This window comes from Scomber scombrus, chromosome 4 (assembly GCF_963691925.1).
Source record: "Scomber scombrus chromosome 4, fScoSco1.1, whole genome shotgun sequence".
Taxonomy (NCBI): Eukaryota; Metazoa; Chordata; class Actinopteri; order Scombriformes; family Scombridae; genus Scomber; species Scomber scombrus.
The window spans coordinates 850,905-875,598 of NC_084973.1; the positions used below are offsets into that span (position 1 = coordinate 850,905).

Genomic DNA, 24,694 nt, shown 5'->3' on the forward strand with positions numbered 1-24,694 from the left:
TGTTGGGTAGTTTGTGTTCAGTCGTGCAGATCAGAGGGTCCAGGTAACTGAGGAGGCCATAGATTGTCCTTTTGTTGCCGAATCATAAGCAGGCTCTTGCATTGCTGCTTGATCAGGAGAGTTCTGCGTGTGTCTGCTGTGTGCAGGCCACATGCTCCTGCAGCAGCAGTTGGAGAAAGAGCATTGAAGAAAGAGAAAAATTGCTGCTACTCCCAGCAATGGAGAAAGAGAAAGAGAGTGGAGAAAGGGAGCTTTGTTACCCTGGGTCCATGGATGGAGTTCACACCTAGGTGCGAACAACCATGGACTGTGGGAAGTTAAGTTTCCTATCATGGGAAGTCCCCCAGCATTCTAGGCCTATAGAAGCATATAGGGGCTGGTCCAAGGCAAGCCTGGCTGGCCTTAACTATAAGCTTTATCAAAACTGACTTGCAAAAACAATTCAATTCAAAGCACACATTTCGGTTCATAATGCACACCAAGGTGGGCAATGTGAAACTAATGTCAGTAAGCCAACTAAAGGAAATGTTTCTGAAGATACACTGAAAGAGGCTTCATATAAGGCCATTGAAACTGGCTTCATGAAGAACTCATAGATTCCACTGATGCAAATGTTTAAGCTCAAACAGAGAAGAGACATGCAAAATTACCAAAAAAGAACAAACATCTTGGTATTAACCTTTATTATTTCTGCTTACCTTTTTACCTACTAATACAGTTTGACCTACTATTGTGTTCTCTTTAGGCAATGGCCTGACACTGCAGATATCACAGCTGAGTGATCAGATATCTTCCACCACGGCTCATCTGGAAATCTCTGGGTAGAGAGTCCATTTCCCACCACGCAACCCACCACCACCACCATACAAACACAGCGATGGTGTTTGGTTTGGCTCTGCCACAGACTTTCAGTTCAGAGATGGATTTATCAGCCAACACTGGTACTTGTACTTGTACTGACTGTTAGCATCATTGGAGTGGCTGTTGGCGAGGGACCGCCAACAGGCCCAGGATGCCAGGATGCCCATCACTCAGGACAACGCGCTGGGCATCCTCCCACTGCTCGAGGAGTGGCTTGTGGCTCAGACCAGGGGATCTCAGCAAGAGTACAACCTAAATCGGGACACTTCTTGCTTAAAGGTACTCCACCACTCCTGTTTTTAAGACCATCTTACCTGATGACCTAAATAAAAACACATTTTTAGTGCATAATTCTTATTAAATATGGAATATCAAATGCAGTATAGCAAATGTATAAAATGTTCACTTAGTAAGAACATTTAAAAACCCCAGTTGATTTACCTATTTAACCTTAGCAAGGACTTAGCACTTTTAGACCTTGACCTTAACGATCAAGGCTTATGGCAGAGTCACTACATATATTTGCGAGGCATGTCCTGTTTAGTCTTTTTTTTAAGATGAGTTGAGCTACTCAGAAATATCATCATTTGGTCATGTGAGTGGTGCTATACTGTACATTTTCAATTACACTTTTTATTAAAAAGTGAGCTTTATTGTAGTTTGTGCTACAATAAAGCTTGTTTCACTGATGGATACACCCAGAGTTCATAATTAAAACTTAGTACAGTATTATCTGGTGGGTTTAACACTACTAACACGTCTACTCTAAATATGTTGCTCAAGCAGCACATAAACATATGGATTGCATAACTTTCAGAGTCGTAGCATACGTATAACTGTAGTGTAACAAACCTCCACTAATCACAATGTATCGTTGAGGTTGGGTATGAAGTTTCTAAAGTCTGTTGTATTAAGAAACACTTTGTGCTGAAATATACAGTGTGTAGTGATGGGTGTCAATTGGATTTAATTGGTACATTTTTGAATTAGTACTTTATAGTTCTTCCACTGTATCAATCTTCAATCAATCAATATTTTGTATTTACGCTATTTTGTTAGTGTTACTTTAAATGCTTCACATTGTTAAATATACTTCATTAGTTACTTGTTTAATAAGGCAGTCTCATATCAGTGCAAAATCAGTGAACAATCTACATAGAGAGGGTCTGTTATCATTCCAGTTCAAGAAATCATTTTATCGGCCACCATATCCGTGAATTTTTCCATTCTAAAATCGGTATCAGTTTCAAAATTCCCATATGGGTCGGACTCTAATTGTATTATGTGAAGCACTTTGTAACTCTGGTTTGGAAAGGTGCTGTCGCACTAGAGTTTAGTATTATTATTATTTGTATTATTATTATTACATGTTTGATGTCAGATACAATCTACTTGACAAATCAATATTTTATTGTATTTTGAAAATTTGACATTTGAAATTAAGTGTTCATGAAATCCATTCATTCATCCACCTGCATGCAACATTTCAGAATATTGAAAAAGTACATTTCAGTATAAGAAGGTTTTGTTGTTGAATGCTTTTCATCAAATGTTATTTTCCAGCTTTGTTCATTGGTCACTCTTCTTCTTCTTCTTCCTCCAGCATGTGGATCAAGACTCCTACCAAAATGGAGAAGGGGATAGTGTGTGCAATAGCAGCAGTGTTAACAGTCTTAATATCAAGGACATGTCCCTGTGTCTGGCTGCCATTCAGAAACTGGTGGAGTACATCAGTTTCAACTTCATGGAGGGGGACACAGCTCCATCAGCCAGCCCATCCTCCTGCAGGGAGGGCTTAGATGTTGAGGTACATGCTGTTTGCCTCAGTAAAGAGGAAGGGGATGCAGCTGAGTTTGGCCTAAGCTTTGGGAACATTCCTATTTTTGGGGACTCTGATAGAAGAAAGAAGGGAGGCCCGAGGAGGAGGAGGGACCAGAACCCCATTATGGATGTGGGCTGCATTTGGGTGACAGAGGTGAGAAAGAGGAGCGCAGCGTCCCTCTGTGGGAGGATCAAACTGAGGGACGAACTGCTGTCACTGAATGGGCAGCTGATGGTGGGAGTAGATGTCAGTGGAGCCAGGTAAGACTACTTTAATGAAAAGTGGAACCATGAATCAATCATGTGAAGTGAAAAAAAAATATCACAATGATGAAATGCAATGAAAATAAATAACTGAAACACCTTACAAATCACTTTACATCATCACATTAAAGAAACAATCCTCTAGATCCAGCATTGCCATGAAGCTGCCTTGGCAAACCACAGTTACACAAGCATTTGATGCAGGACCCTGCTAGGACTTTTATAATGCAAACTGAGCTACAGAGCTGTTAACTTTCCCAAAGTGAATTTGGCTTTGTCTTTCCTGGCTGGTGAATCAAAATGTATTCCTATTCAGTATCTTATCTTACCACTTGGAGTGTTTCTCTTAAAGGTTCTGTATGTAGAAATCAGAAATTCTTTCTCATTAGCAACACCTGTGGATGTTAAGCTTTTATGCTCATGCACATGCTTGTAGCCTGAGACTATTGCAGGTATTAATGCATTGTGAAAAAGGCTCAGAGTTTAGAGTCAGTCTCTCTTGCTTGATTGCTACTTTTGTGTTAGTAAGGAAGTGTTTCAATGTGCCTTTTGTGTGTTTGCAAGTTAGTTCCTGAATGTCTATGTGTGCTGTGACAAGTTAACAGTAAATAAAAACTGTATGTTTTTCCAAATACTCTCACAAACAGGCAGTTAAACCCTCGCTGAGCTGGCCTTAAGACAGGGTTCAAGTTAAATTGCACATAAATATTAGTTACTGATAATGTAAATATGGAAATACTTAGATTCTGACAACACCCCTAAAGGGAGTCCCTTTATTTGGTCAACTCCTGAAATGATACAGAAATGTGTGTTATTTCATATCATTATCAATCGGTACATTCCCTTTCTATGAAGATTGTGTCATTTGTACATTTGTTTGGGGACTGCTAAAAGTGTTTCACCACTAGTATATATCTCAGTGCTTGTAAAAGTTTTTTGCATCTTGTAAATTAGTTTTCTGAAATGTAAATGTGTTTTGTCCTTGGTAAATGTGTTTTGATCATGTCATTTTGTTGGATGATATGTAAAAATGTTTTCCAACATGTAAATTTGTCTCAACCTTTTTAAAGTGTTTCACACTTTTGTAATGTTGTTTTGAACTTCCAGGCCACCATGCTTATTACTGAGAGCACTCAGCATTTCTAGAAACTAGAATCTAGTTTTTTTTTTTTTTACATTGAGTGTAAAACTTAAGGATAATGCATGCATAGAGGAAATGTTGCCCTATGAATATTATGACATATATGTATGTAATGACAGCATTATCCCTCATATACTTTTTTCTACAGTTACCTGGCTGACCAGTGCTGGAATGGAGGCTATATCTACCTGATACTGCTACGGCGAGTCAAGCGAAAGGCTCCTCTCCCTCCCTGTGATGCCGATGGCAGAGTGAGTACCCCTGTTAGCAGTGACAGCTGTGAAAACCAGCAGCAGGACAGAGCTGTGTCTGAACCGCCTGACAGTTCAGCGAACTGCAAACGCACACGCAAGTTTGGTGTCATATCACGATCCTTCTTCAACCGAGACAACAGAGACAGGGACAGCACTGACTCAGAAGTCCAGGGCTGTTACAATGGCCACAACTCTTCAATTTCCACTGATGCAGGAGTCAGTCCACCAGGAGATGACTCAGGTTGCATCCTATCCACTCATACAACCACAGAGGAAAGCCCAGACACCGTTCCTCACATGAGAACTGCTCAACAGCATCTCTACATACAAGGTGCTGCCACCCTGCCTGCAATGTGTCACAGTCAGCTGTTGGAATACAAAATGGATTCATTTAGCAGTGAACCTTCAAACCAGGTAAGCCACTCTGCTGACATACAGGGCGTTGATATGGCTTAAGTGAGGGGTCACACTACTTTGCTCTCTCGATTACACCTTTGTTCTGAAGACATGGTATTTTATTCTGAATGGAGACAAATGAGTTCAGGCAAAGAAAATGAAAATAGTGAAACACATTTTCATAATGTTGAACACCAAAATGCATTCGGTGGATTGTCCTTGAAGATAAAAGTGATAAAGTAAGATTACGTTTATTTAATTTTAATGTAAGCTCATTTCTTAGTCAGATCAACGTTAACAAAAACCAACTTAAACCTACCCCATAATGAGAAATGTGGCCACAAATAACCTGTGATAAGAGGATGAGCTGATCTTAAAGCAACATCTGACATAAAATAACTCAGCTAGCTAACCCTTGCTATGTGTGGCAGTCATCAGTATGTTAGAAGATAATGTGCATGTCCAGTTTTGGACTGTATGGAGGCAGTGTTTTAGTTAACAAGTCAGTCCTCATTGGTCAGACTGTTCGCCATTACTATGATTGAAATGAAGGTTGTTCTCCAGAAGTGTGTCTCTTTGTTTGACTAATGTTAGATATACAATTAGTTACTAAATTTCAAAACATAATTTTAGCCTTAGTGATGAGCATACAGGGCTAATGTTACCTTTAAAAAGTAACTTTGCATTCTCAACTGATCTGGGGGGTATTCCAGAAAGCATGTTATGTGAAAACTCAGAGTAAGTTAACCCTGAGATGAGGGAAACTCTGTGTTATCAGTTCCAGAAAGAGAGGTAACTGAAACTCAGAGTCAGTCACCATGGTAACTGACTCTGTGAACATAACCTGCTCGCTGGCAGGTTTTCTATAAGAAACCCTGAGTTTCTACCTGTCTCCTCCCACCTGAAGCAAGCTGCCACACATGGGTTGTCCGTTTCTTTACAATCCGATAGATAGAGGCAGAATTCATTCTTAATACCTTACAACGGGAGAAGATTTTCAGACCTCGGTTGGATGTGCTCTCATTCCCAGATGAATCTGTTAGAACAGCATTGCTTTTCATTACACTCAATCATTTATCTTAATGACATTCTCTGGCCATACATATCCAGTCTCACAAACCACGGACGTGCGCTCACAGAGCAAATTTTGTGCGTTGTGCTTAACTCAAGGTGAACATACTCAGAGTTGATTGAACTAATTCAAATCAGCTGTTCTGGAACTGGATACTCACAGTTTCCCATCTCAAAGTAAGTCAACTCAGAGTTTAAGGTTAGACTCAGAGTTTGTTGAACCTCCTTTCTGGAATACCCCCTTGTTGTATTACTAAAACAACAACAAAAGATGCTGGGTAGATAATGTTAGCTGGCAAACGTTTGTAGAGGTTAATCTCTACTTTTATTCTTTTAATCAACACGTCGGGGTCAATATATCTCTTATTAATACACCCCTGGTATAGAACGGTACATTTTACTTTTTACTATTTATTCATTATTGAATGTAATTCAATGTAAATGTATGAACTGCAGACTGGAGTTTCTGCTCTCACTCTCTCTCCCTGTTTCCTGTCAACCTCTATACCAGCTACTGTTAAGGTGAAAGTGCCCAAACATAAATCTTTAAAAAAAAAAGAAATGTGAGTCTTGTACTGAAACGTTTACACTTTGGTAGTGTTGTATGTATAAAGGCATTTAGGTGTTACTTTCAAATATACAATATTAAATACTGGCAGTGTTGGGATGGCTGAAAAATGGACTTTTTTTTTTGCTTAGACTATTTCAATAACTACTGAAATATATCACATGTTGAATGTACCTCTGAATGTTGTTTAATGAGGGCAGGCTAAACAACATCACAGCTGCTTGTAATGAAATGATACCTGACTTGTTTGAGCCAGATTTTTATATTTCATCTTCAGTTGCTGCCAAGTAGGCCTGCGTTTTGTACCTGTTGGGGTCTGCATGAATATTAAATGTGCCGCGCACACACACATACACACACACACACACACACACACACACACACACACACACACACACACACACACACACACACACACACACACACGCACACACACAGAATGTAAATGTTGAATTAGTGGACCACTCGAGACAAAACGTTTCTTTTTTTTCATTAATACTCACACATTGACTGTCAGTTATTTTCTGCCACACTGCTTTTTTTCTTAAATATATTCTCATCATCTGCATGCATGCATTAATATTTCTAACTCCACTGGGGAGAAGAAGGAGGACTGAGCCCTTTGTTTCTCCTGTTGCCATGGTGACTCATCTTATCTGTGTTCCATTGATGAAGGCTTGGTATCTCCTCGGGCCTGTTTCAGGAAGCAGGTTTAACTAACTCTGAGTTAAAACTTTAACTCTAGGTTGACCGACTCTGAGCTGTAAAACTCAGAGTTTTGGGTTTCAGAACAGGTGATAACAGTTAGTTCAATCTACTCTGAGTCAAGGTAACCCTGAGTGAAGCTCATTCATGAGGAGATACTAAGCCTTCATCAATGGAACACAGATAACATGAGTCACCATGGCAACAGGAGAAACAAAGGGCTCAGTCCTCCTACTTCTCCTCATTGGAGTTAGAAATATTAATGCAGATAATGAGAATATATTTAAGAAAACAAGCAATACAGTAGCTGCAGCAAAAGAACATGAGCTGATGTGGCAGAAAATTACCAACCGAGTCAATGTGTGAGTATTAATGAAAAAAAAGAAACGTTTTGTCTCAAGTGGTCCACTTATTCAACATTTATATTCTGTGTGTGTGTGTGTGTGTGTGTGTGTGTGTGTGTGTGCGCGGCACATTTAATATTCATGCAGACCCCAACAGGTACAAAACGCAGGCCTACTTGGCAGCAACTGAATATGAAATATAAAAATCTAGCTCAAACAAGTCAGGTATCATTTCATTACAAGCAGCTGTGATGTTGTTTAGCCTGCCCTCATTAAACAGCATTCAGAGGCTACATTCACATTCAACATGTGATATATTTCAGTAGTAAGTGAAATCTTCTAAGCAAAAAAAAAAGTCAATTTTTCAGCCATCCCAACACTGCCAGTATTTAATATTGTATATTTGAAAGTAACACTTAAATGCTTTTATACATACAACACTACCAAAGTGTAAATGTTTCAGTACAAGACTCACATTTCTTTTTTTTTAAAGATTTGTGTCTGGGCACTTTCACCTTAACAGTAGCTGGTATAGAGGTTGACAGGAAACACAGAGAGAGAGAGAGAGAGAGAGAGAGAGAGAGAGAGAGAGAGAGAGAGAGAGAGAGAGAGAGAGAGAGAGAGAGAGAGAGAGAGAGAGAGAGAGAGAGAGAGAGAGAGAGAGAGAGAGAGAGAGAGAGAGAGAGAGAGAGAGAGAGAGAGAGAGAGAGAGAGAGAGAGAGAGAGAGAGAGAGAGAGAGAGAGAGAGACCCCTGCAGCAAATGTTCCCCACTGGTGTCGAACCAGCAACACTGTCACTATGAGGCATGCACAGTAACCTCTTGGCTATCAATACCCTTCAAATATTGCATTTCTGACAGCCCGACAGACGGTTGCCTTGGAAACATGCTCAGCATCACCGATGTTACATATAAAACTGCCATTGGCAAAGAAAAAAACAAAGTGCAACACAAAGAATTTGTTCTGAACTGAGAGCATGTCCACGAAATATCGTACAGACGATACGAGGGCTGAGAATATTCAGATAAATGATCATCGTCAGAATACGTCAGAGAATGATAAAACATCCCAGCGGGGTCTCTGACGGAGATTTCTGCTTTGTATTTGTGCTTCAGTATTAACTGACTCTTTAAGAAAAGGAAACACCATGTCTGACAGCTCCTTCAGTCTGCAGGCTTCAACTAAAAAGGAGGAGAAACTCAGGGTTAGTTGAAGAAAACCTGCCAGCGAGCAGGTTAGGTTCACGGAGTATGTTGCCATGGTAACTGACTCAGAGTTAAGCTGAACTGGCTTTGTGAAACCGAAAAACCAGAGTTTCCTTGAACTCTGAGTCAACTAACTCAGAGTTTTCACTAAACCTGCTTTCTGAAACAGGCCCCTCATGCACGAGCTTCACTCAGAGTTACTTTGACTCAGAGTTGAGTGAACTAACTGTTATCACCTGTTCTGAAACCCAGAACTCAGAGTTTGACAGCTCATCATGCTCGACAGCTAGTCAACCCAGAGTTCAGGTTTTGTTAAACTTGCTTCCTGAAACAGGCCCCTTGTCGGGTAGGTGACGGATGTAGGAAAAGGGGTATAGTTATGATTCAATACACCAATCCAATCAGACCAGCTGATTAGGAACACTGTGATAAGGAACTCAAAGCCAGTTTCAGTAGAGACTAGTGTGGAGCTCTGGAAACCAAATCACTTCTGGTTTTCACCAATGTGCTTAATGGACATACAGTCATACCAGTTTACTACAAATTTAAGTTGCCTGGTGCATGTCCAGCAGCCAGTTGTGCAGTGGTTGACAGATATGTGTATAGATGTCTGAGAGGATAAATAGGATCACCCCTTTGCAACAACTGGATAGTGTTTTGACTTGTGGGTCAGAGGATTGAGACAGACAGCTGGTGTATCATCCCAGCACATCAGAGGGATTGTAAATGACGATTAATGGCTGTAGTCAGCACGTTTGTGCCCTAGATGGTGGTGACCTCTATTACTTAAATCCTTCCAGGTCTGCAAATGTCTGATAAAGCCATGAGCAGTGCAGAGGTTAAACAAGATGAAGTGCACAGCCATGCTAAGTACTCCATGAAGCTGGGATTAGGCACAGTGGTGCTATGAGCTAAATGCAAAAGTCAGTGTGCTCACAATGACAATGCTAACATGCTGATGTTTATCACATGATGTCTGCCATATTTATCATTTTAGTTATTGCAGCATGCTTAGATATGTTTGCTAACCAAGTAACCAACAGTGGCAGCGTGCTATACACCTCTCCATCTAATACTTGGCATGATGCTTGGTGATGTAAGACTTGTATACAGCTGCTCTACCATGGAAACCCATTCCATGAAGATCCTACCACAGTTTTTGTACAGATGTTAATGCTAGAGGAATATTGGAACTGTGCAGTTATTGAGTCAATGAGCTTTGGAGACTTTTACACACTATGTGCCTCAGCACTCGTTGATCCCACTCTGTGACCTTACGTGGTCTGCCACTTTATGGCTAGGTTGCTGTTATTCCTAATTGCTTTTTTTCAGTAATACCACTTACAGTTTACCATGGAATATCTAACAGGAAAGACATTTCACAAACTTATTACAAATGTGGCATCCTATGACAGTACCACACTGGAATTCCTTGAGCTCTTCAGAACTATCTATTCTTTCACTAATGTTTGTAAATGCATACTGCATGGCTAGGTGCTTCATTTTAAACACCTGTGGCAATACATCTGAATGAAACACCTGAATTCAATGATTAAAGCTACTCTTACCTTTCTTGCATTTCACACAGCACTTTAAAAAAATGTGAACAGCAACAACCCCTCCTCCCTCCTATGTCCCACCCCCGCACTCCCTTCCCCTCCATTGACGTAGTTCTGTATAATATACACACAGAATAACAGGCTTATAGGGTTAATTTGTTTATTATAATCTTCTAAACTAGATGGGGTAAGGTTGTTATTCCCCCTCTACAATGTGAAGCTCCACAATGAAGATTTAATGTGAAAATAACATTAGCATTGTTTAGCAGCTCGTGTAAAGGGAAAATCTTAAGTGTTCTCACCAGAATTGTTGACAGTAAATAAGCAGATATAAGCACACATCAAAACCATTAGAAGCCATTGAGAAAAACACTTTGAAATCAGGTCAGGGATTTTGATTTATCTTTTAATTTATCTCCATGGAAACACTGGAGGTCTTAAGTCCATCTTAGCACATTTTATCCCCTTGTGGCCCAGCGCCCTTGCAGGCTCTAACCAATGTTCAGATTTGTTGAATTGAGAATTTAGTTATGGCTTGCTATAAAACTTAACCACAGCTCGTTATCTGTATTTATGGACTGATTGCTCTCATAAGACATAATAATGCATTATGCAGATTTGTACTATAATGCATTATAGATGTATCAGTATCATTTATGTATTATGTATATAGACTTTGCAGAAATTGTCCAAAAACTGCTCGAAGCCTCTTTAATTCTCTTGAATATATGAAAAAAAAATCATCTATAGATCACACTCTGGAACTCTGGGATTTAAACATGACTCTGGATTCATATATTCACTCTGGTTTTCTAACAGTATAGTAGTTCTCATGTCACATTTTGACTAAACATATATCGTAGCATTATTTATTAGCTTTTTTCAGCTTTGTGATGTATCTTCCCATGTGATATATTGTTGGATGTGTGTTTGTTTGTGCTCTCTTGTAGCCTAGAGAAAGCAGTCACATCTGGAAGATGCACCTGGTGAAGGGTCAGGAGGGCCTGGGCATACAAATAACTGGGGGGCGTGGCTCCAAGCGCTCTCCTCATGGCATCATTATAGCTTATATAGAGGAAGGGGGAGCCATCCACAGGTACAGTTAGTCCTAATAAAATCAGAGGAAAGTGCTATATTTTGTACATGTAGCTCATATTCCATTATCTCTATCTGCACTCTTCAGTGAATCTTTAACATACTGTTAAGATTTATAGTATATAAAAATTCACAGTTTTTAGAGTTTAATATTCAAGAAATATCAGCATATAACCATCTGTGCAATAATAATGTGTCTCAGTTTCAAATTGCTGAGCACAAATATAGCTTAACATAAATGTATTGTTTTGTATTGACACATCTACAGCTTGGGAGAAAACCACATATTGTTTTTCTATGTTTCCCTACATTTTTATGAGGCATGCCAAGGCATTGAACTCTTTTAACAGTCAATTTGTGACACATTTTAAATGACAAAATCAGCTGTTTTCAGTAAAACCTTGCCTTACAGCAGTGCTCTCCAACCCTGTTCCTGGAGAGCTACTGCCCTGCATGTTTTAGGTATCTCTTCACTCTAACACACCTGATTCTAATAATGAACTTGTTATCAAGCCCTTTACACGCTTCAGCTGCTTGATAACAAGTTCATTATTATAATGTGTTGATCCTATTATAAATTAAAAAAATAAAGCTCAATTCCTATTATTTTAATTTGAATATTCTTATTCTTCTTATTATTATCATTATCATTATTATTGTATAGTGACATCTGAAAAAATGTTACATGATTACATTCGGAGTAAAGTTGAGCTATTAGCTATAAATGATGCAGAATTTTTTAAAGGATTTCTGTATCCCATAATTGTCTCTCATTATGGGATAATGATCGACAATTATGTCTCACGTGTGTGTGTGTGTGTGTGTGTGTGTTTCAGGGATGGTCGTCTCCATGCTGGGGATGAGTTGCTGATGGTTAACGGTCAGTCTCTGGTGGGTCTCACTCATCAAGAGGCCGTTGCTATCCTACGCTCCACTACTGGTCTGGTCCAGCTGGTGGTAGCCAGCAGGGTAAGTGTTCTAACACAAATCACAAAGGAGACGCCATTTCAAAATAAATGTGGCTGTTCCAAATATTATTTTATGCAAGCTTGATCTTGCCACGAGAACAAGGCTGCTATATTCAATGTTTCAAACTGATGGATATGTAAAAATGTTTACAAAAAAGCCCCAGTGTGTGCACTGTGAGGCGCCACTGATGGCCTGCCACAGAGGAGAAAGTGGTCATTAACAGGAGAATGCCACATGTTTTGATTTCAGAATGAAACTACTTTGTATTTGTAGAAGACATAAGACACTGAACTAACAAGTGATCTAAAAACCTCAAGGGATGCAGAACTGGCTGGAGCAGAAGGGAGTCTGGCATTGGCACTCTAAGGGCGAACTCACACTAGGGCCAGTTGTTCCGTACCGTGCTGAAGCACGGTCCCCCCCTCCCCAGCTGACCAGCACTCACATTACCTCAAACCCAAGTGTACTCAAGCACGGTTGCCTCCGACACGTTACGCAAAAACATATAGACAGTTTACTCTCATAAAACATGCACAGGTGTGTGTTGGCGTGCTGTGTGCCGGTAAAACACAACACAGCTGATCAGTTAACACAACGCACTGATTAAAAAGTACAAGCTTGTTCTTCTGAGTCATGCCTGTGTAGTATACAGTACTAGATACTTGTGTAAAAGCAGACGTCCTGATTCAACTCTTTACTCCAGTAAAAGTAAGACTTAGTTTAATGACTTAGAAGTCACCAAATGACTTTAACGAATTTGGTTAGTTTATATAATGCAGATTAGTAAAATATTACTTTTATGAAGGTCACAATCAGATAATAAACTTACCATTTCATAATTGTGGTAGCAGCCGTGCAGCAGATGTAATGAAGTCCACGCAGCACGCTGGATGCAAACTAATATTAAGCCTGTAGCCTTTTCATTATAATGTTGATGGACATAAATTGAGTTCTTTTGTCTTAATAATGATACAATAATAAACAAAAAATGGTTGGATTGGGAACCCATATATACATAATGTCTCCTCGTTGCATTTAGTGTTGCTTGTGAAATGACCAGGGCTCAGCTAGTGTTGCCTTTTAAAAAACGTTGATTTTCCCGGGATTCCCTGGAAAATTGGCTTCTTTTCCCGGCATTTAAAATGTCTTATTTTCAGGAAAAATATGAATCCCTAGTGTGCATGCGTGACCAAGTGTACCGTGCCTAAGCACACCTCTTCCAACCGTACCGTACCAGGGAAGTGTACGTACTCAAGCACGGTACACTTGCACTCACACTAGCCAAATAATCCGGACTTTAGGGGGCAAACGTGCTTGGGCACGGTACGATTGCCTAGTGTGAGTACGCCCTAAGACATTAAAGTATTACATACTGAGTTTAGAAGGTAAAACAAATGATGAGGCTGATCAATCTAGGCAAACTGTTAATCATCAAGAAAAGATCCACAAAAAAGTAGAAAACGGCAAACAAGCTGGTAGAATGAGGAGTACAAATCTTGGGGATGAGCATGTTAAAGAAAAGCCCTTTATGACTGCATAGCAAGTCAAGAATACTCTCCAGGATGGGCATACATGTGTTCTAGTAATGATCAAGAGACTTCATGACCAGAACCTCAGATGATTCTGCATTTCACAAAAACATACAAAAAGAAAGTGGTAGAGTTCTGGGACAAAGTTCTATGATCTGATGAAACAAAATTCATCCTCTATCAGATGAAAGTGTGAGAAAAAAAGTGACAGTTCATGGTTGAGCGTGAAATTGGCACACTTAATTGATAATTTAGCTGCTGACAGAAGCCACAGGATGAATGCAGAAATATACAGGAGCATTGTGTGAGTTCAGACAAATGCAACAAAATGAATGGGACCACATTTGAAAAAAAGCAGGACAACCATCCTAAACATGCAGTCAAAGCAACCAAAGAAGTGAATATTACCTGATCTCCATCCCATTGAGCTGCATTCTACCTGCTGCAGACCAGACAGAGAAAAGATGTCTGCAGTGAAGGCATGGGAGAGTATCAGCAAGAGAAGTGCAAAGTGTCTGCTGATGTCATTGACTGGGAGACTTTCTTCAAAATATTAAATATCATTTTATCTGACTTCTGGTATATTAGTCTTATTACTTTTTAACAAGAGAAAAGTCTGCACACTGCAGCTTCCAATGCAGGTATTTATTTGGATATCACCAGCCTGATGTTTCGAGTATAATGCTCTTCTTCAGACTAAAAGTATACTTTTTAACCCCATAAACTTTGGGCACCGTATTAAAAGGACTATATCTCTCACACAGCGCTTTGTATATTGATGTAAACCTACTCAAATTGAGCTGAGACTTGGACTGTACTTATATAGCACTTTTCTAGTCTTTTACACTACATGTCACTGATGGCAGGGGCTACCACGTAGGGTCCCAACCTGCTCATCAGGAGGACACATTCACACACCGTTGGCGCAGCCATCGGGAGCGATTTGGGGTTAAGTATCTTGCCCAAGAACACGACATGCAGACAGGAGGAGCCAGGAATGGTGGACGACTGCTCTACCTCCTGAGCCACAGCTGCCCCGTCATATCCAGTTCTTTATTTCTATGTTAAAGCACAGAGACAAAAAACCAAAAATGTGTCACAGTCTAAATACTGGTCTGGAATGTGAATGCTGTGTTACACGATGAAGCTGAAGTGTTCTATACTGTCCTTGTTGAAAATGGCCAAAATACATACACATATAATATCCTCTCACAGGGCTACCTATCTCTCTTTTTTTTTAGGTTTATTTTTGGGCATTTTTGCCTTTATTAAACATTACATGGCATAGAGGCTGACAGGAAACAGGGAGAAAGAGGGGGGAATGACCTGAAGCAAAGGTCTCTTGCTGGAATCGAACCAGGGATGCTGTCATTATGTGGCATGCATAGTAACCACTCGGCTACCAAGGCGCCCCAGGGCTACGTGTGTAACATACCATGCATCCCTCCTTGCATAACTTTCCTACTGTCTCTGCAGGAGGAGTCAGATGTGGGTTTCCAGCACTTCCCATCCACCAGTCTGCCAGACCTGGTCAGCACCTGCAGCTCCTCATCCTCCCTATCTCAGACTGCTCTGCCTTGCTCACCCCAGACCTCTAAGAGCAGCACCACTCTGCACAGCCCCTACCTGGTACACACAGATGATATGTATTCTATGTTTATGTGTCTTTTTGTGTGTAGCACTTAAATGAGTTTGATCTTATCTATAGTTGCTGCCTGTCTCACAAAGCAGAATTAACCTGGGCCACGTGGAGGGTATTTGGACAAAAGTGGTGGTGGCAAGCAGGCTAAGGAAAGCCACCCAGGCATCTTTCTCTGACACTGTTTCACCCAGCAGACTGTCCATAGCTGTACATGGAGAGATTTGCTGAAGATCTCTGTGTTGTTGTCCTTGCAGTTGACTAATCTGGAGAAACTAGAAGAACAAAGTCAGGGAGAGGCACCCAAAGCATCCTGCTCTAGCCCTACACCCATGAAGCTCTGCAGTCGATCCCAGGGTTGGTAATTCACAGAAATTGGTTGTGCTTTAACACCAAACATGTTATTTTAGAGTAGAAACAATGCATCTATTCCTGGCACTCAGTATAACCATTTTTAGTGTTTAATCAGTACACCTAAATAATTACTTTGGTACATCTGTTCATGCTTATAGATAGATTATAGACAGACTCAATAAATGACAGGTGATACAGGAACTTTCAGGGCTTCACTTCCATGTTGGAACTGTGTGCAGTACAGTTATTTTCCTGGCCTTTATCTGCTTTCCCTGCCTGTGCATTAACATTCATATTATTCCGAGCCTAGCACAATGTGCAATCACTTTAAAGTTAATGCATGCATTATTTGTTTTGAAATTATTTAAAAAAATATACATAAAACAAAATGAAACTAGCTACCTCTATGTGAAGGAGTGAAGTTGTTCTCTTTCATGGCTCAGGGGGCAGCAGTCGCCTGGAGTCAGTGGGTGAGGATGATGAGCTGTTTGTGGAGAATGGTGGGAGCAGCTGTGACGTAGTGGAGAAGCCTCCACCAGGCCGACGTAAACACTCCTTACCTCAACAACTGGATACTGCAGGTGTGAGACAGGTCAGTGAACGCCTCACCTTGTTCTTTATACAACTGAAGGTGTAAATTATACTGTATATCACATCATGATACTGTAAAATATGGAAGAAAAATGAGTTGATCTGAGACTCATCCCGTATACCCCTTTTGGGTGCTGCTAACAATTTTGGCTGTTAGTTGTTGGCTGTAGCTTCCATCTATTCATAAATGTTTTTATTTGTTTTTATTTAGTCTAATTCTCTGCTGTCTCCTGTAATTTCTCTCAGCTTAATTAATTTTAATTATTCTGGCAGAGAATATAGAAGACTGAACTACAAATGTTTAGCCTACTTCAGTTGTAATTTCACACTAAACCTTTCACACATAGTGGTCACTACAGTGGACAGCTATTCAAAAGCTGCTTTCTTCTATATATATGGATTTTGATGGCATAGTTGCATTTCAGCCACCACAGTGGACAGTAGTGCGTCATCCCATACACTACCACTTCATCTGCAGTAACTTACACAAATATTGTTTTTCATGCCTAAAGAGAAATAAAACCATAAACTACAGGAAAAAAATCTGTAAGAGTTCATCATCATCATCACCAGAGGGCTTGGGATGTTATCACTGTATTCAGGCCTGCCATGTGTCTTGCTCATGATCAAGATATGATCATAGACCATAGATCATAGCAAGCATGTGATACAAGATTGAGTTCCAGATCAACAGAAGTGACCACAATGTTCACTCTTTATGACGTAATATTACGAAGTACTGTCAGAATATTTAGAGGGAGGACAGAGTAGTATTGATGCACAGCTGTAATTACAGCAGATGCTTACAAACAAATTCATATTTCTCCTTGTACTCTTTTAAAGAACTATTTAACAAATCAGATTTTGCAACCAAAGGCCTACGTCAATATATCAGTGACAGACTCAGTGGATTTGACTGAAAATCTTAAACAATCACTGACAGACATCTGCTCTAGTGACAGCTGTAACAGTGAATTCTTGAAGATGCTGGCAATGATGAATAACAAAATTGGGGATAATAATATCGACAGTTATCTTTGCCCTCCCACTCAAGAAAGTCAGTTTAAAGATAGTATAGTTACTGGCTCACTGTAGGTTTTGACACTAGGACCGCTACAACAATGGCTACCAGGTTTAGACTGTTTTGTACAGTTGTTAACCACCATAAACATTTAACAAATCAATATTTTCTTTCATCCAGTCACTAATCACTCATTCACTACTCTCTCGCTAAGTCTCTTTTCGTTTCATGAGAGAGAGACTCAAGACTAGAGAGTAGAGCAGTTGAATGCAAAAAGCTATTTCCTTGAATCAAGTAGTAGTTGGCAACAGGTAATCAGTCAAATAAAGGCAAACAAAGCAGGTAGGCAAAAAGAAGACATTGCTGGACCTCTATGGCTGGGAAGTATAATAGATGATCCAGCACATAACTGAGGAAAAGGGGTTGATATACTTGGCTGGTCCAACAGCCTGTTTCAACAGGAATGACAAGGACCATATGATACCATTTCATTAGATTAATGACCATTACATATACCCTGATGGGGGTCAAACAGATCACAGGTTTGGTCGGATAAAGAAAGTGTTTTCTAAAGGTTAGTAATCACCTGTACATGTAAATTCTGTTTGATCACTAAATATTGGTATATATGTAGATGTGTGGGTCCAGCCTGAAGCAACACATGCACACACTCATGAAGCCAGATCAAAGCCTGATCACTGACACTACCCTGACTGTCCTGACAACAATGACAAGACAGAGCTTATGTAGACAGAGCTACACAAATTACTGTGTTAATGAGGGACTAATTGAGAAAAGGAAACAAAACAGAAGGAGACAACATTTAGGGCCCCATTTTAACGATCTATAGCACGTGGCGTGAAGCGCCTGGCGCAAGTGCCTTTGGGGCGTGTCCAAATCCACTTTTGCTATTTTAACGGCGGAAAAACGGTCCATGTGCAAGGCACATGGTCCAAAAGGGTTGGACTTAAGTCCCCTCATTAATTATAGGTGTGTTTTGGGCGTAACAGGCGTGTCATCTCCCATTCCCTTTAAAAGCTAGGAGCGCTGTCACTTTGTCTAATTGCTATTATAACGATGCATTTACCAAGCAATGTGTTTCAAGAATAAAACATGAGTTACTTTTTGCAAAAAGAAAGTTGGCTGACCTCACATTTCATTCATAAAAATGATGAATATAGAATTATAACTGACCAGTCTGATGAGTATAAAGGTGTGTGGTTATACTGCAGCAGTCTGGTGTCATCAGCTGACTTAATGAACAGTGAACGGCTGTGTGTAAGGCACTGTGCTCTGTGCAGCATCTCAGAGGCTGCAGACTTATCAACATATCAGTCCTACAGTATAAACAGCTGTGGATAACAGACACTGTAAGAATCACCCACGTTCATTAACAGATTAATACAGATGTTTTAACCACAGATGTTCAGATGCTTTTCTTGTTGATAAAATCACTAAGTGGCAGCGGAGCGTCTTTCCTTCAGAAGCAGACGTTGTTCTGAGATCCATTTTCCACAAAAACACCAACAACTGGCTTTGTGCTGCATATTTTAACGACTCCTCCCATCAGGTCACTGTGCATGCAGCTGCACCACACAGACACCGTGGCACTCTGTTTTTATTTATCTTTTAATTACAGTTTTGGTTCTCTTTAAAATGGTTTTGTTCAGTCTTGGAGTAACAGGTAAACTCAGCAGGGTTTTAATTATTGAAAGTATGGAAACCTGATCAATGATATCTCAAGAGTATGTGTTAAATATTATTCATAAACTATTTTAATTATGTTATAACTCCTCATACAGTTGTTAGGACTGTCTGCAGCGGCACTCTCCAAGGTGCTGATGTACCATGTTCTCTACTAATCATAGAGTCATAAATAATGTCATTTTTACAGGATGAATTTGTCTCACACTCTCTGCTTTTTATATTAATCCCCTTCTTAGGAATATCAGATCATAAAGAAATCAGCTCGCTCCCTGAGCACCATTCAAGTGGAGTCACCATGGCGACTGGCACAACCATCCATTATCTCCAGTATAGTGCTGATGAAAGGCCAGGGCAAGGTGAGTGCCCTCCTTTGACATTTAAGCTTGAATAAAGCTCAGAGAATGTATTCTGAGAATGTAAGCTCACAATAAGAAATGCATCTGTGTGTTGGTTCAACCACAGCCTGGTTATAATGTTTCCTGACATGGTTTACTCTAGCCACTTTTCAACAACCAATCACAGTGATTGCAGTCACCAATTAAAATTAAAAAAATATTTTATTTATTGTAAAATTCTTTTTTCTGATTCTTATTTGTAGTAAACCCTTAAAAGCATGCCATATTACATTACACAACACATATCATAGAGTATATAAGAAATCTTTGAAAATGAACATGATTATAAGCATTTGTAAATTGGTAATTTCACTTTTTGTGAAAAAAAGACACAAATGATTGTCCCAAACAGAGTATTTTATTTGTTTTAAAGGTCCAGTGTGTAGAATTTAGTGGCATCTAGTAGTCAAGGGGGCAAAGCTGATATTGCAAATGAAGATTTCCCCTAAAAGCAGTATAAATATTTAACCCCTTTACATGTGTTCTAGACACAAGTTATCATCTCAGAAAATTATTTTGGGATCATTTTATCATTGTGTCCTTGAAGCTGATAAAATGGGACTTTTTTTCACAATACTGCCAAATTCTTTCAAAGGGCCAATGTGTAAGATTTAGTGGCATCTTGCAATGAGGTTGCAGATTGCAACCAGCTGAATACCCCCCCACTTTCCCTTCTCAACTGTTTAGGAAAACCTATGGTGGTCACAGAACTCACAAAAAACTTGGAAGGCCCTCTGTACAGTCACTGTTTAGTTTGTCCGTTGTGGAGAAACTTGGTGATAGATATACTGAAGGACCTTGCAGATGCTGCAGAGTCTGGCAAATGAATGATCACTGTAATCACACATATGCTGAGAACCAACTCAGAAACATCAAGTTATCAACACCAGCAACCATACTCAAATGTATTTCTGGAACCAGAGCAGATAACACATAATAGCATTTTGAAACTGCTAAGCATGTAGGAGAACCTAACATGGCTACTAAACAAAAAATGCAAAAGGCCCTCTCCAGAGCCAGTGTCTGGTTTGTCCATTTTGGGCTACTGGAGCAACATGGTGGTACAATGTGGCAGCCACTCCCTATGTAGGTGTAAAGGGCTCTTTCTAAGGTAACAAAAACATAACATTTCTTATTTTCATGGAATTATACACTTACTAAAACATGTTTATGAATATTCTACTCTATGTCTGCCAACTCTTTTCTGTTAAATGTCACTTAATTCTACCACTGGAAAACATGTCTGGAGGGGATCTTTAAGTCATGTTGCAATACTGAAAATGGTGCTCTGTGGGATCAAGTTAAACAAGTAATATCACAGATTGCTAATTTGTAGTCGACATGCATTAGAAAGTCAGAAAGCACCAAGAAGGAGAGGGGAGAAGGGGAGCAACAGAAAGGGAATCAGTATGACATGTGAGTTTATCGACCATGACCTGTTATTTGTTATCCCTTCTCTCTTGTGTCACCACCATCAACCATCAAATAAAATACCAAAACTAATATTCTTAGAAGAACACAACAACTGTGCACAGACTATTTTGTATCTGCTAGTCATTTCTGATATTCATAGAGATTGAACCTTTGCAGGGCCTAGGATTCAGTATTGTTGGTGGGCAGGACTCAGCACGTGGTCAGATGGGGATTTTTGTCAAGACTATTTTCCCTCATGGAGCTGCAGCAGCTGATGGACGACTGAAAGAGGGTAACCATTCCTTTTCATTCCGTGGTACTGAATTGAGTAGATATATGATAGGGGTGTAATGCAAAGCTGCTGTCTGTATGTAATAATATTTTTATGTCATTTGGATTAATACCAGGAGTGGAGGTGGTTTATACTGGAAGTTGTTAGAAATTGCCAAGTCTGCTTCATTTTCTGCATTCAGTTGTTTTCTATTGCTATTTATACATGATTTGTATTTGAACCCTTCCTTTTAAAAACACAGTATAAACTGAGTTTAAATAAAAGCTGTGTAACTAGTTAGTGGTTCAGCTGAAAATCAATACTGAAATCATAATGAAAGGTTAGTGGAAAGTCAGAAATGTATAGGCCCTTATCACGTAGTTTTCTTGAAAAACTGTGGGTTATGTATATAATGGCAGGAGGCCCAAATTAGTGGAAAGTTGGTCTGAAGTATTTCCAGTCTTCTTTCAGATCACACACAGTGCCAGCTTCAATATTATATCTTAATGTAAAATTAAGACCTGTGGATCATTAGTCAAATCTTTTCCAGAAAAGCACAATTAATATGGTGAAAACTGATGAAAAGTTATTGAGGGTGAGAATTGCTATATGTATTAGTGTTAAACCTATCTACATCTACATCCTGGCACATCTGCATCATGCAAAGTTATGCTATTTTAGCCAGTGGTGGAAAGTAACCAAAAGTGCTTTACTCAAGTACTGCACTTAAGTACAATTTTAAGCTACTTGTACTTTACTTGATACTTCCACTCCACCACATGTCAGAGGGAAATATTGTACTTTCTACTCCGCTACATATTTAACAGCTTTAGTTACTTTTCAGATGAAGATTTGACACAATGGATAATATAACAAGCTTTTAAAATAAAAACAAAAACAAAAAGCAGTGTGTAGTCAGGCTCACATTTCAGATGTCTATGAGTTGTTAACAGCTCCAACAAATACTGATTTTTCCCTCTAAACTAAAATTAGAGAAAAAGTCCAAAAATTGAAAACACATTTGTGTATATCCTGTTTTTCTCTCCCATCAATTATCTCACAACCTCTCTGATTTAACAATCAGAGTACCCAAACAAGTACGTTTACCTCAATACTTAAACTATATTTTGCTAATATTTATGTACGTTTACTTAGTAGGTTTTTCATGGACAACTGTTACTTGTAATGGAGTATCTTTACATTGCTGTATTGGTAATTTTAGTTCAGTCAAGGATCTGAATGCCTGTTCCACCCCTGGCTTTGCCTATACATTTATGTTTCTGTTGAACACCCATCTCAGTCTAACTGTGAGTTTCACTGTGTAGGTGATGAGATTCTGGAGGTGAACGGCGAATCTCTCCAAGGACTCACCCATCAACAGGCCATCCAGACCTTCAAGGTGGACTGCATGTTTACTATGGATTCTGTCTATCAGAGTTGTTTAAAGCAGTTAGGACAGATATGAAAGCTAGAGAAATGTTATCCAGCAACACAATGTTGTATGTTAACCTTTTCTATTTCCTGTAAAAGGCAAAAGAAAGTCCACACACTGTAACTCCCAATGCAGATGTAGTTTAATGAGATATCAAGAGTGATGTTTCGAGCACACTGCTTGATATCGCAACCTTCTCTATTTCCTAAAAAGTCCTTTGTTTTTGTTTTTAAAATTTTTGTCAGACAAAATAATGTGTTTAATTAATGTATACAGATTTATTTTTATCCTCACATTGTAGGCAGGTAGGACTTGATCACGTTTGGTGAAGAGAGGACCAAGGACTTGTTTTAGGAACAATGCCAATTATTTTCATCTTCACTGCCACAACATTTAACCTCATGTTCTTCCCACAGCAACTGAAAAAGGGTGTGGTGACACTGACCATTCGAACTCGTCTGCGCAGTCCCAGTCTGACACCTTGTCCAACCCCCACCCTCCTTAGCCGCTCTAGCTCACCCAACTCCAATACCAGCGGGGGAACACCAGTCCCCTCTGGGCTCGAAGAAGCTGATGGCCGCAGGCCCGGTCCTGGTCCAAAAGACTGCATCATCATGGAGGTCACACTTAGTAAAGGTCAGCTGATTTAGCTTACAAATGTTTGCTTCTGTTTTGTTATTAATAATTGTTTAGATGATAGCAGCAGCAAGGAAACAGAAACAGCTGTGTGAATGAGTGAGCCGGCAGTAGTAATATATTTCTTCCATAATACATATAATATGTATTGTACGTGTTTTTAGGTCACGTGTATTATATTTGACATTTACAGGTCAAACTAACAAACAGTATTTCATGGTTCACTAATGCAAACAGTTCAAAGCGGTCACAGGCATAAAGTACACACTATATGGCCAGAAGTATGTGAACATCCACACAAAGTATGTCATCACCCAAACATTCCAGCCATATGTGTTATTGTACCGGTACAAGTGATTGCAATGCCATGTGCATTCATGTGCTGCTGTAACAGCCTCTACTCCTCTGGGAAGACTTTCCTCCACATTGTGAAACCTGGTTGCAGTGATTTGCTCCCATTCAGACACAAGAGCACTAATGTTGCAATAACTTTCATTCATTATCGTATATTTATGCAGGCTGCATATACTGTACATAACCACCTACTCTATGTATATAAAGTAACATCACCTTTTCACCATTCAGTGTTTATTTCAGCACCCCTTGCACTCTTCACACTTAGCACTCTTTTACCCCTTTTCCACCAAGCCGAGCACCAACTCTTAGCTGGTCTAAAGCAACAACCGATTATGTCAGCGGGCTGGGGGCGTGGCTATGTGAGCAGGACTTTACCTGCACAGACACATCGCGGCCGCAATTTCCTCCATCTTCGTCGTCTTCTCCTCCTTCTTTGTTGTCTTCTTCTCATTCTTTTTTGTCTTCTTCTCCTTCTTTGTTGTCTTCTTCTTCTTTGTTTTCTTCTTCTCCTTCTTTTTTGTCTTCTTCTCCTTCTTTGTTGTCTTCTTCTCCTTCTTTGTCTTCTTCTCCTTCTTTTTTGTCTTCTTCTCCTTCTTTGTTGTCTTCTTCTCCTTCTTTGTCTTCTTCTCCTTCTTTTTTGTCTTCTTCTCCTTCTTTGTTGTCTTCTTCTCCTTCTTAGTTGTCTTCTTCTCCTTCTTTGTTGTCTTCTTCTCCTTTGTTGTCTTCTTCTCCTTCTTTGTTGTCTTCTTCTCCTTCTTTTTTGTCTTCTTCTCCTTCTTTTTTGTTTTCTTCTCCTTCTTTGTTTTCTTCTTCTCCTTCTTTGTTTTCTTCTTCTCCTTCTTTGTTTTCTTCTTCTCCTTCTTTGTTGTCTTCTTCTCCTTCTTTTTTGTCTTCTTCTCCTTCTTTTTTGTTTTCTTCTCCTTCTTTGTTTTCTTCTTCTCCTTCTTTGTTTTCTTCTTCTCCTTCTTTGTTTTCTTCTTCTCCTTCTTTGTTGTCTTCTTCTCCTTCTTTGTTGTCTCATTCTCCTTTTTTGTCTTCTTCTCCTTCTTTTTTGTTTTCTTCTCCTTCTTTGTTTTCTTCTTCTTCTTCTTCTTCT

General features: G+C 39.5%; 1 protein-coding gene across 1 annotated transcript in view; it reads left to right on the forward strand.

The window, feature by feature from the left end:
• The first annotated feature begins 1,020 nt into the window (after nucleotides 1-1,020).
• The window catches only part of pdzd2 (PDZ domain containing 2), a 42,374-nt gene continuing 18,700 nt past the window's right edge, over nucleotides 1,021-24,694 (forward strand). Inside the window, exons 1-13 of the mRNA XM_062417069.1 lie at nucleotides 1,021-1,140; nucleotides 2,465-2,943; nucleotides 4,236-4,338; nucleotides 4,384-4,755; nucleotides 11,140-11,285; nucleotides 12,121-12,253; nucleotides 15,259-15,411; nucleotides 15,679-15,778; nucleotides 16,219-16,367; nucleotides 19,331-19,450; nucleotides 21,080-21,194; nucleotides 22,499-22,572; nucleotides 23,022-23,241. Of these exons, the coding sequence (XP_062273053.1) occupies nucleotides 1,021-1,140; nucleotides 2,465-2,943; nucleotides 4,236-4,338; nucleotides 4,384-4,755; nucleotides 11,140-11,285; nucleotides 12,121-12,253; nucleotides 15,259-15,411; nucleotides 15,679-15,778; nucleotides 16,219-16,367; nucleotides 19,331-19,450; nucleotides 21,080-21,194; nucleotides 22,499-22,572; nucleotides 23,022-23,241 (2,284 nt within the window). The remainder of the gene's footprint in view (nucleotides 1,141-2,464; nucleotides 2,944-4,235; nucleotides 4,339-4,383; nucleotides 4,756-11,139; nucleotides 11,286-12,120; nucleotides 12,254-15,258; nucleotides 15,412-15,678; nucleotides 15,779-16,218; nucleotides 16,368-19,330; nucleotides 19,451-21,079; nucleotides 21,195-22,498; nucleotides 22,573-23,021; nucleotides 23,242-24,694) is intronic.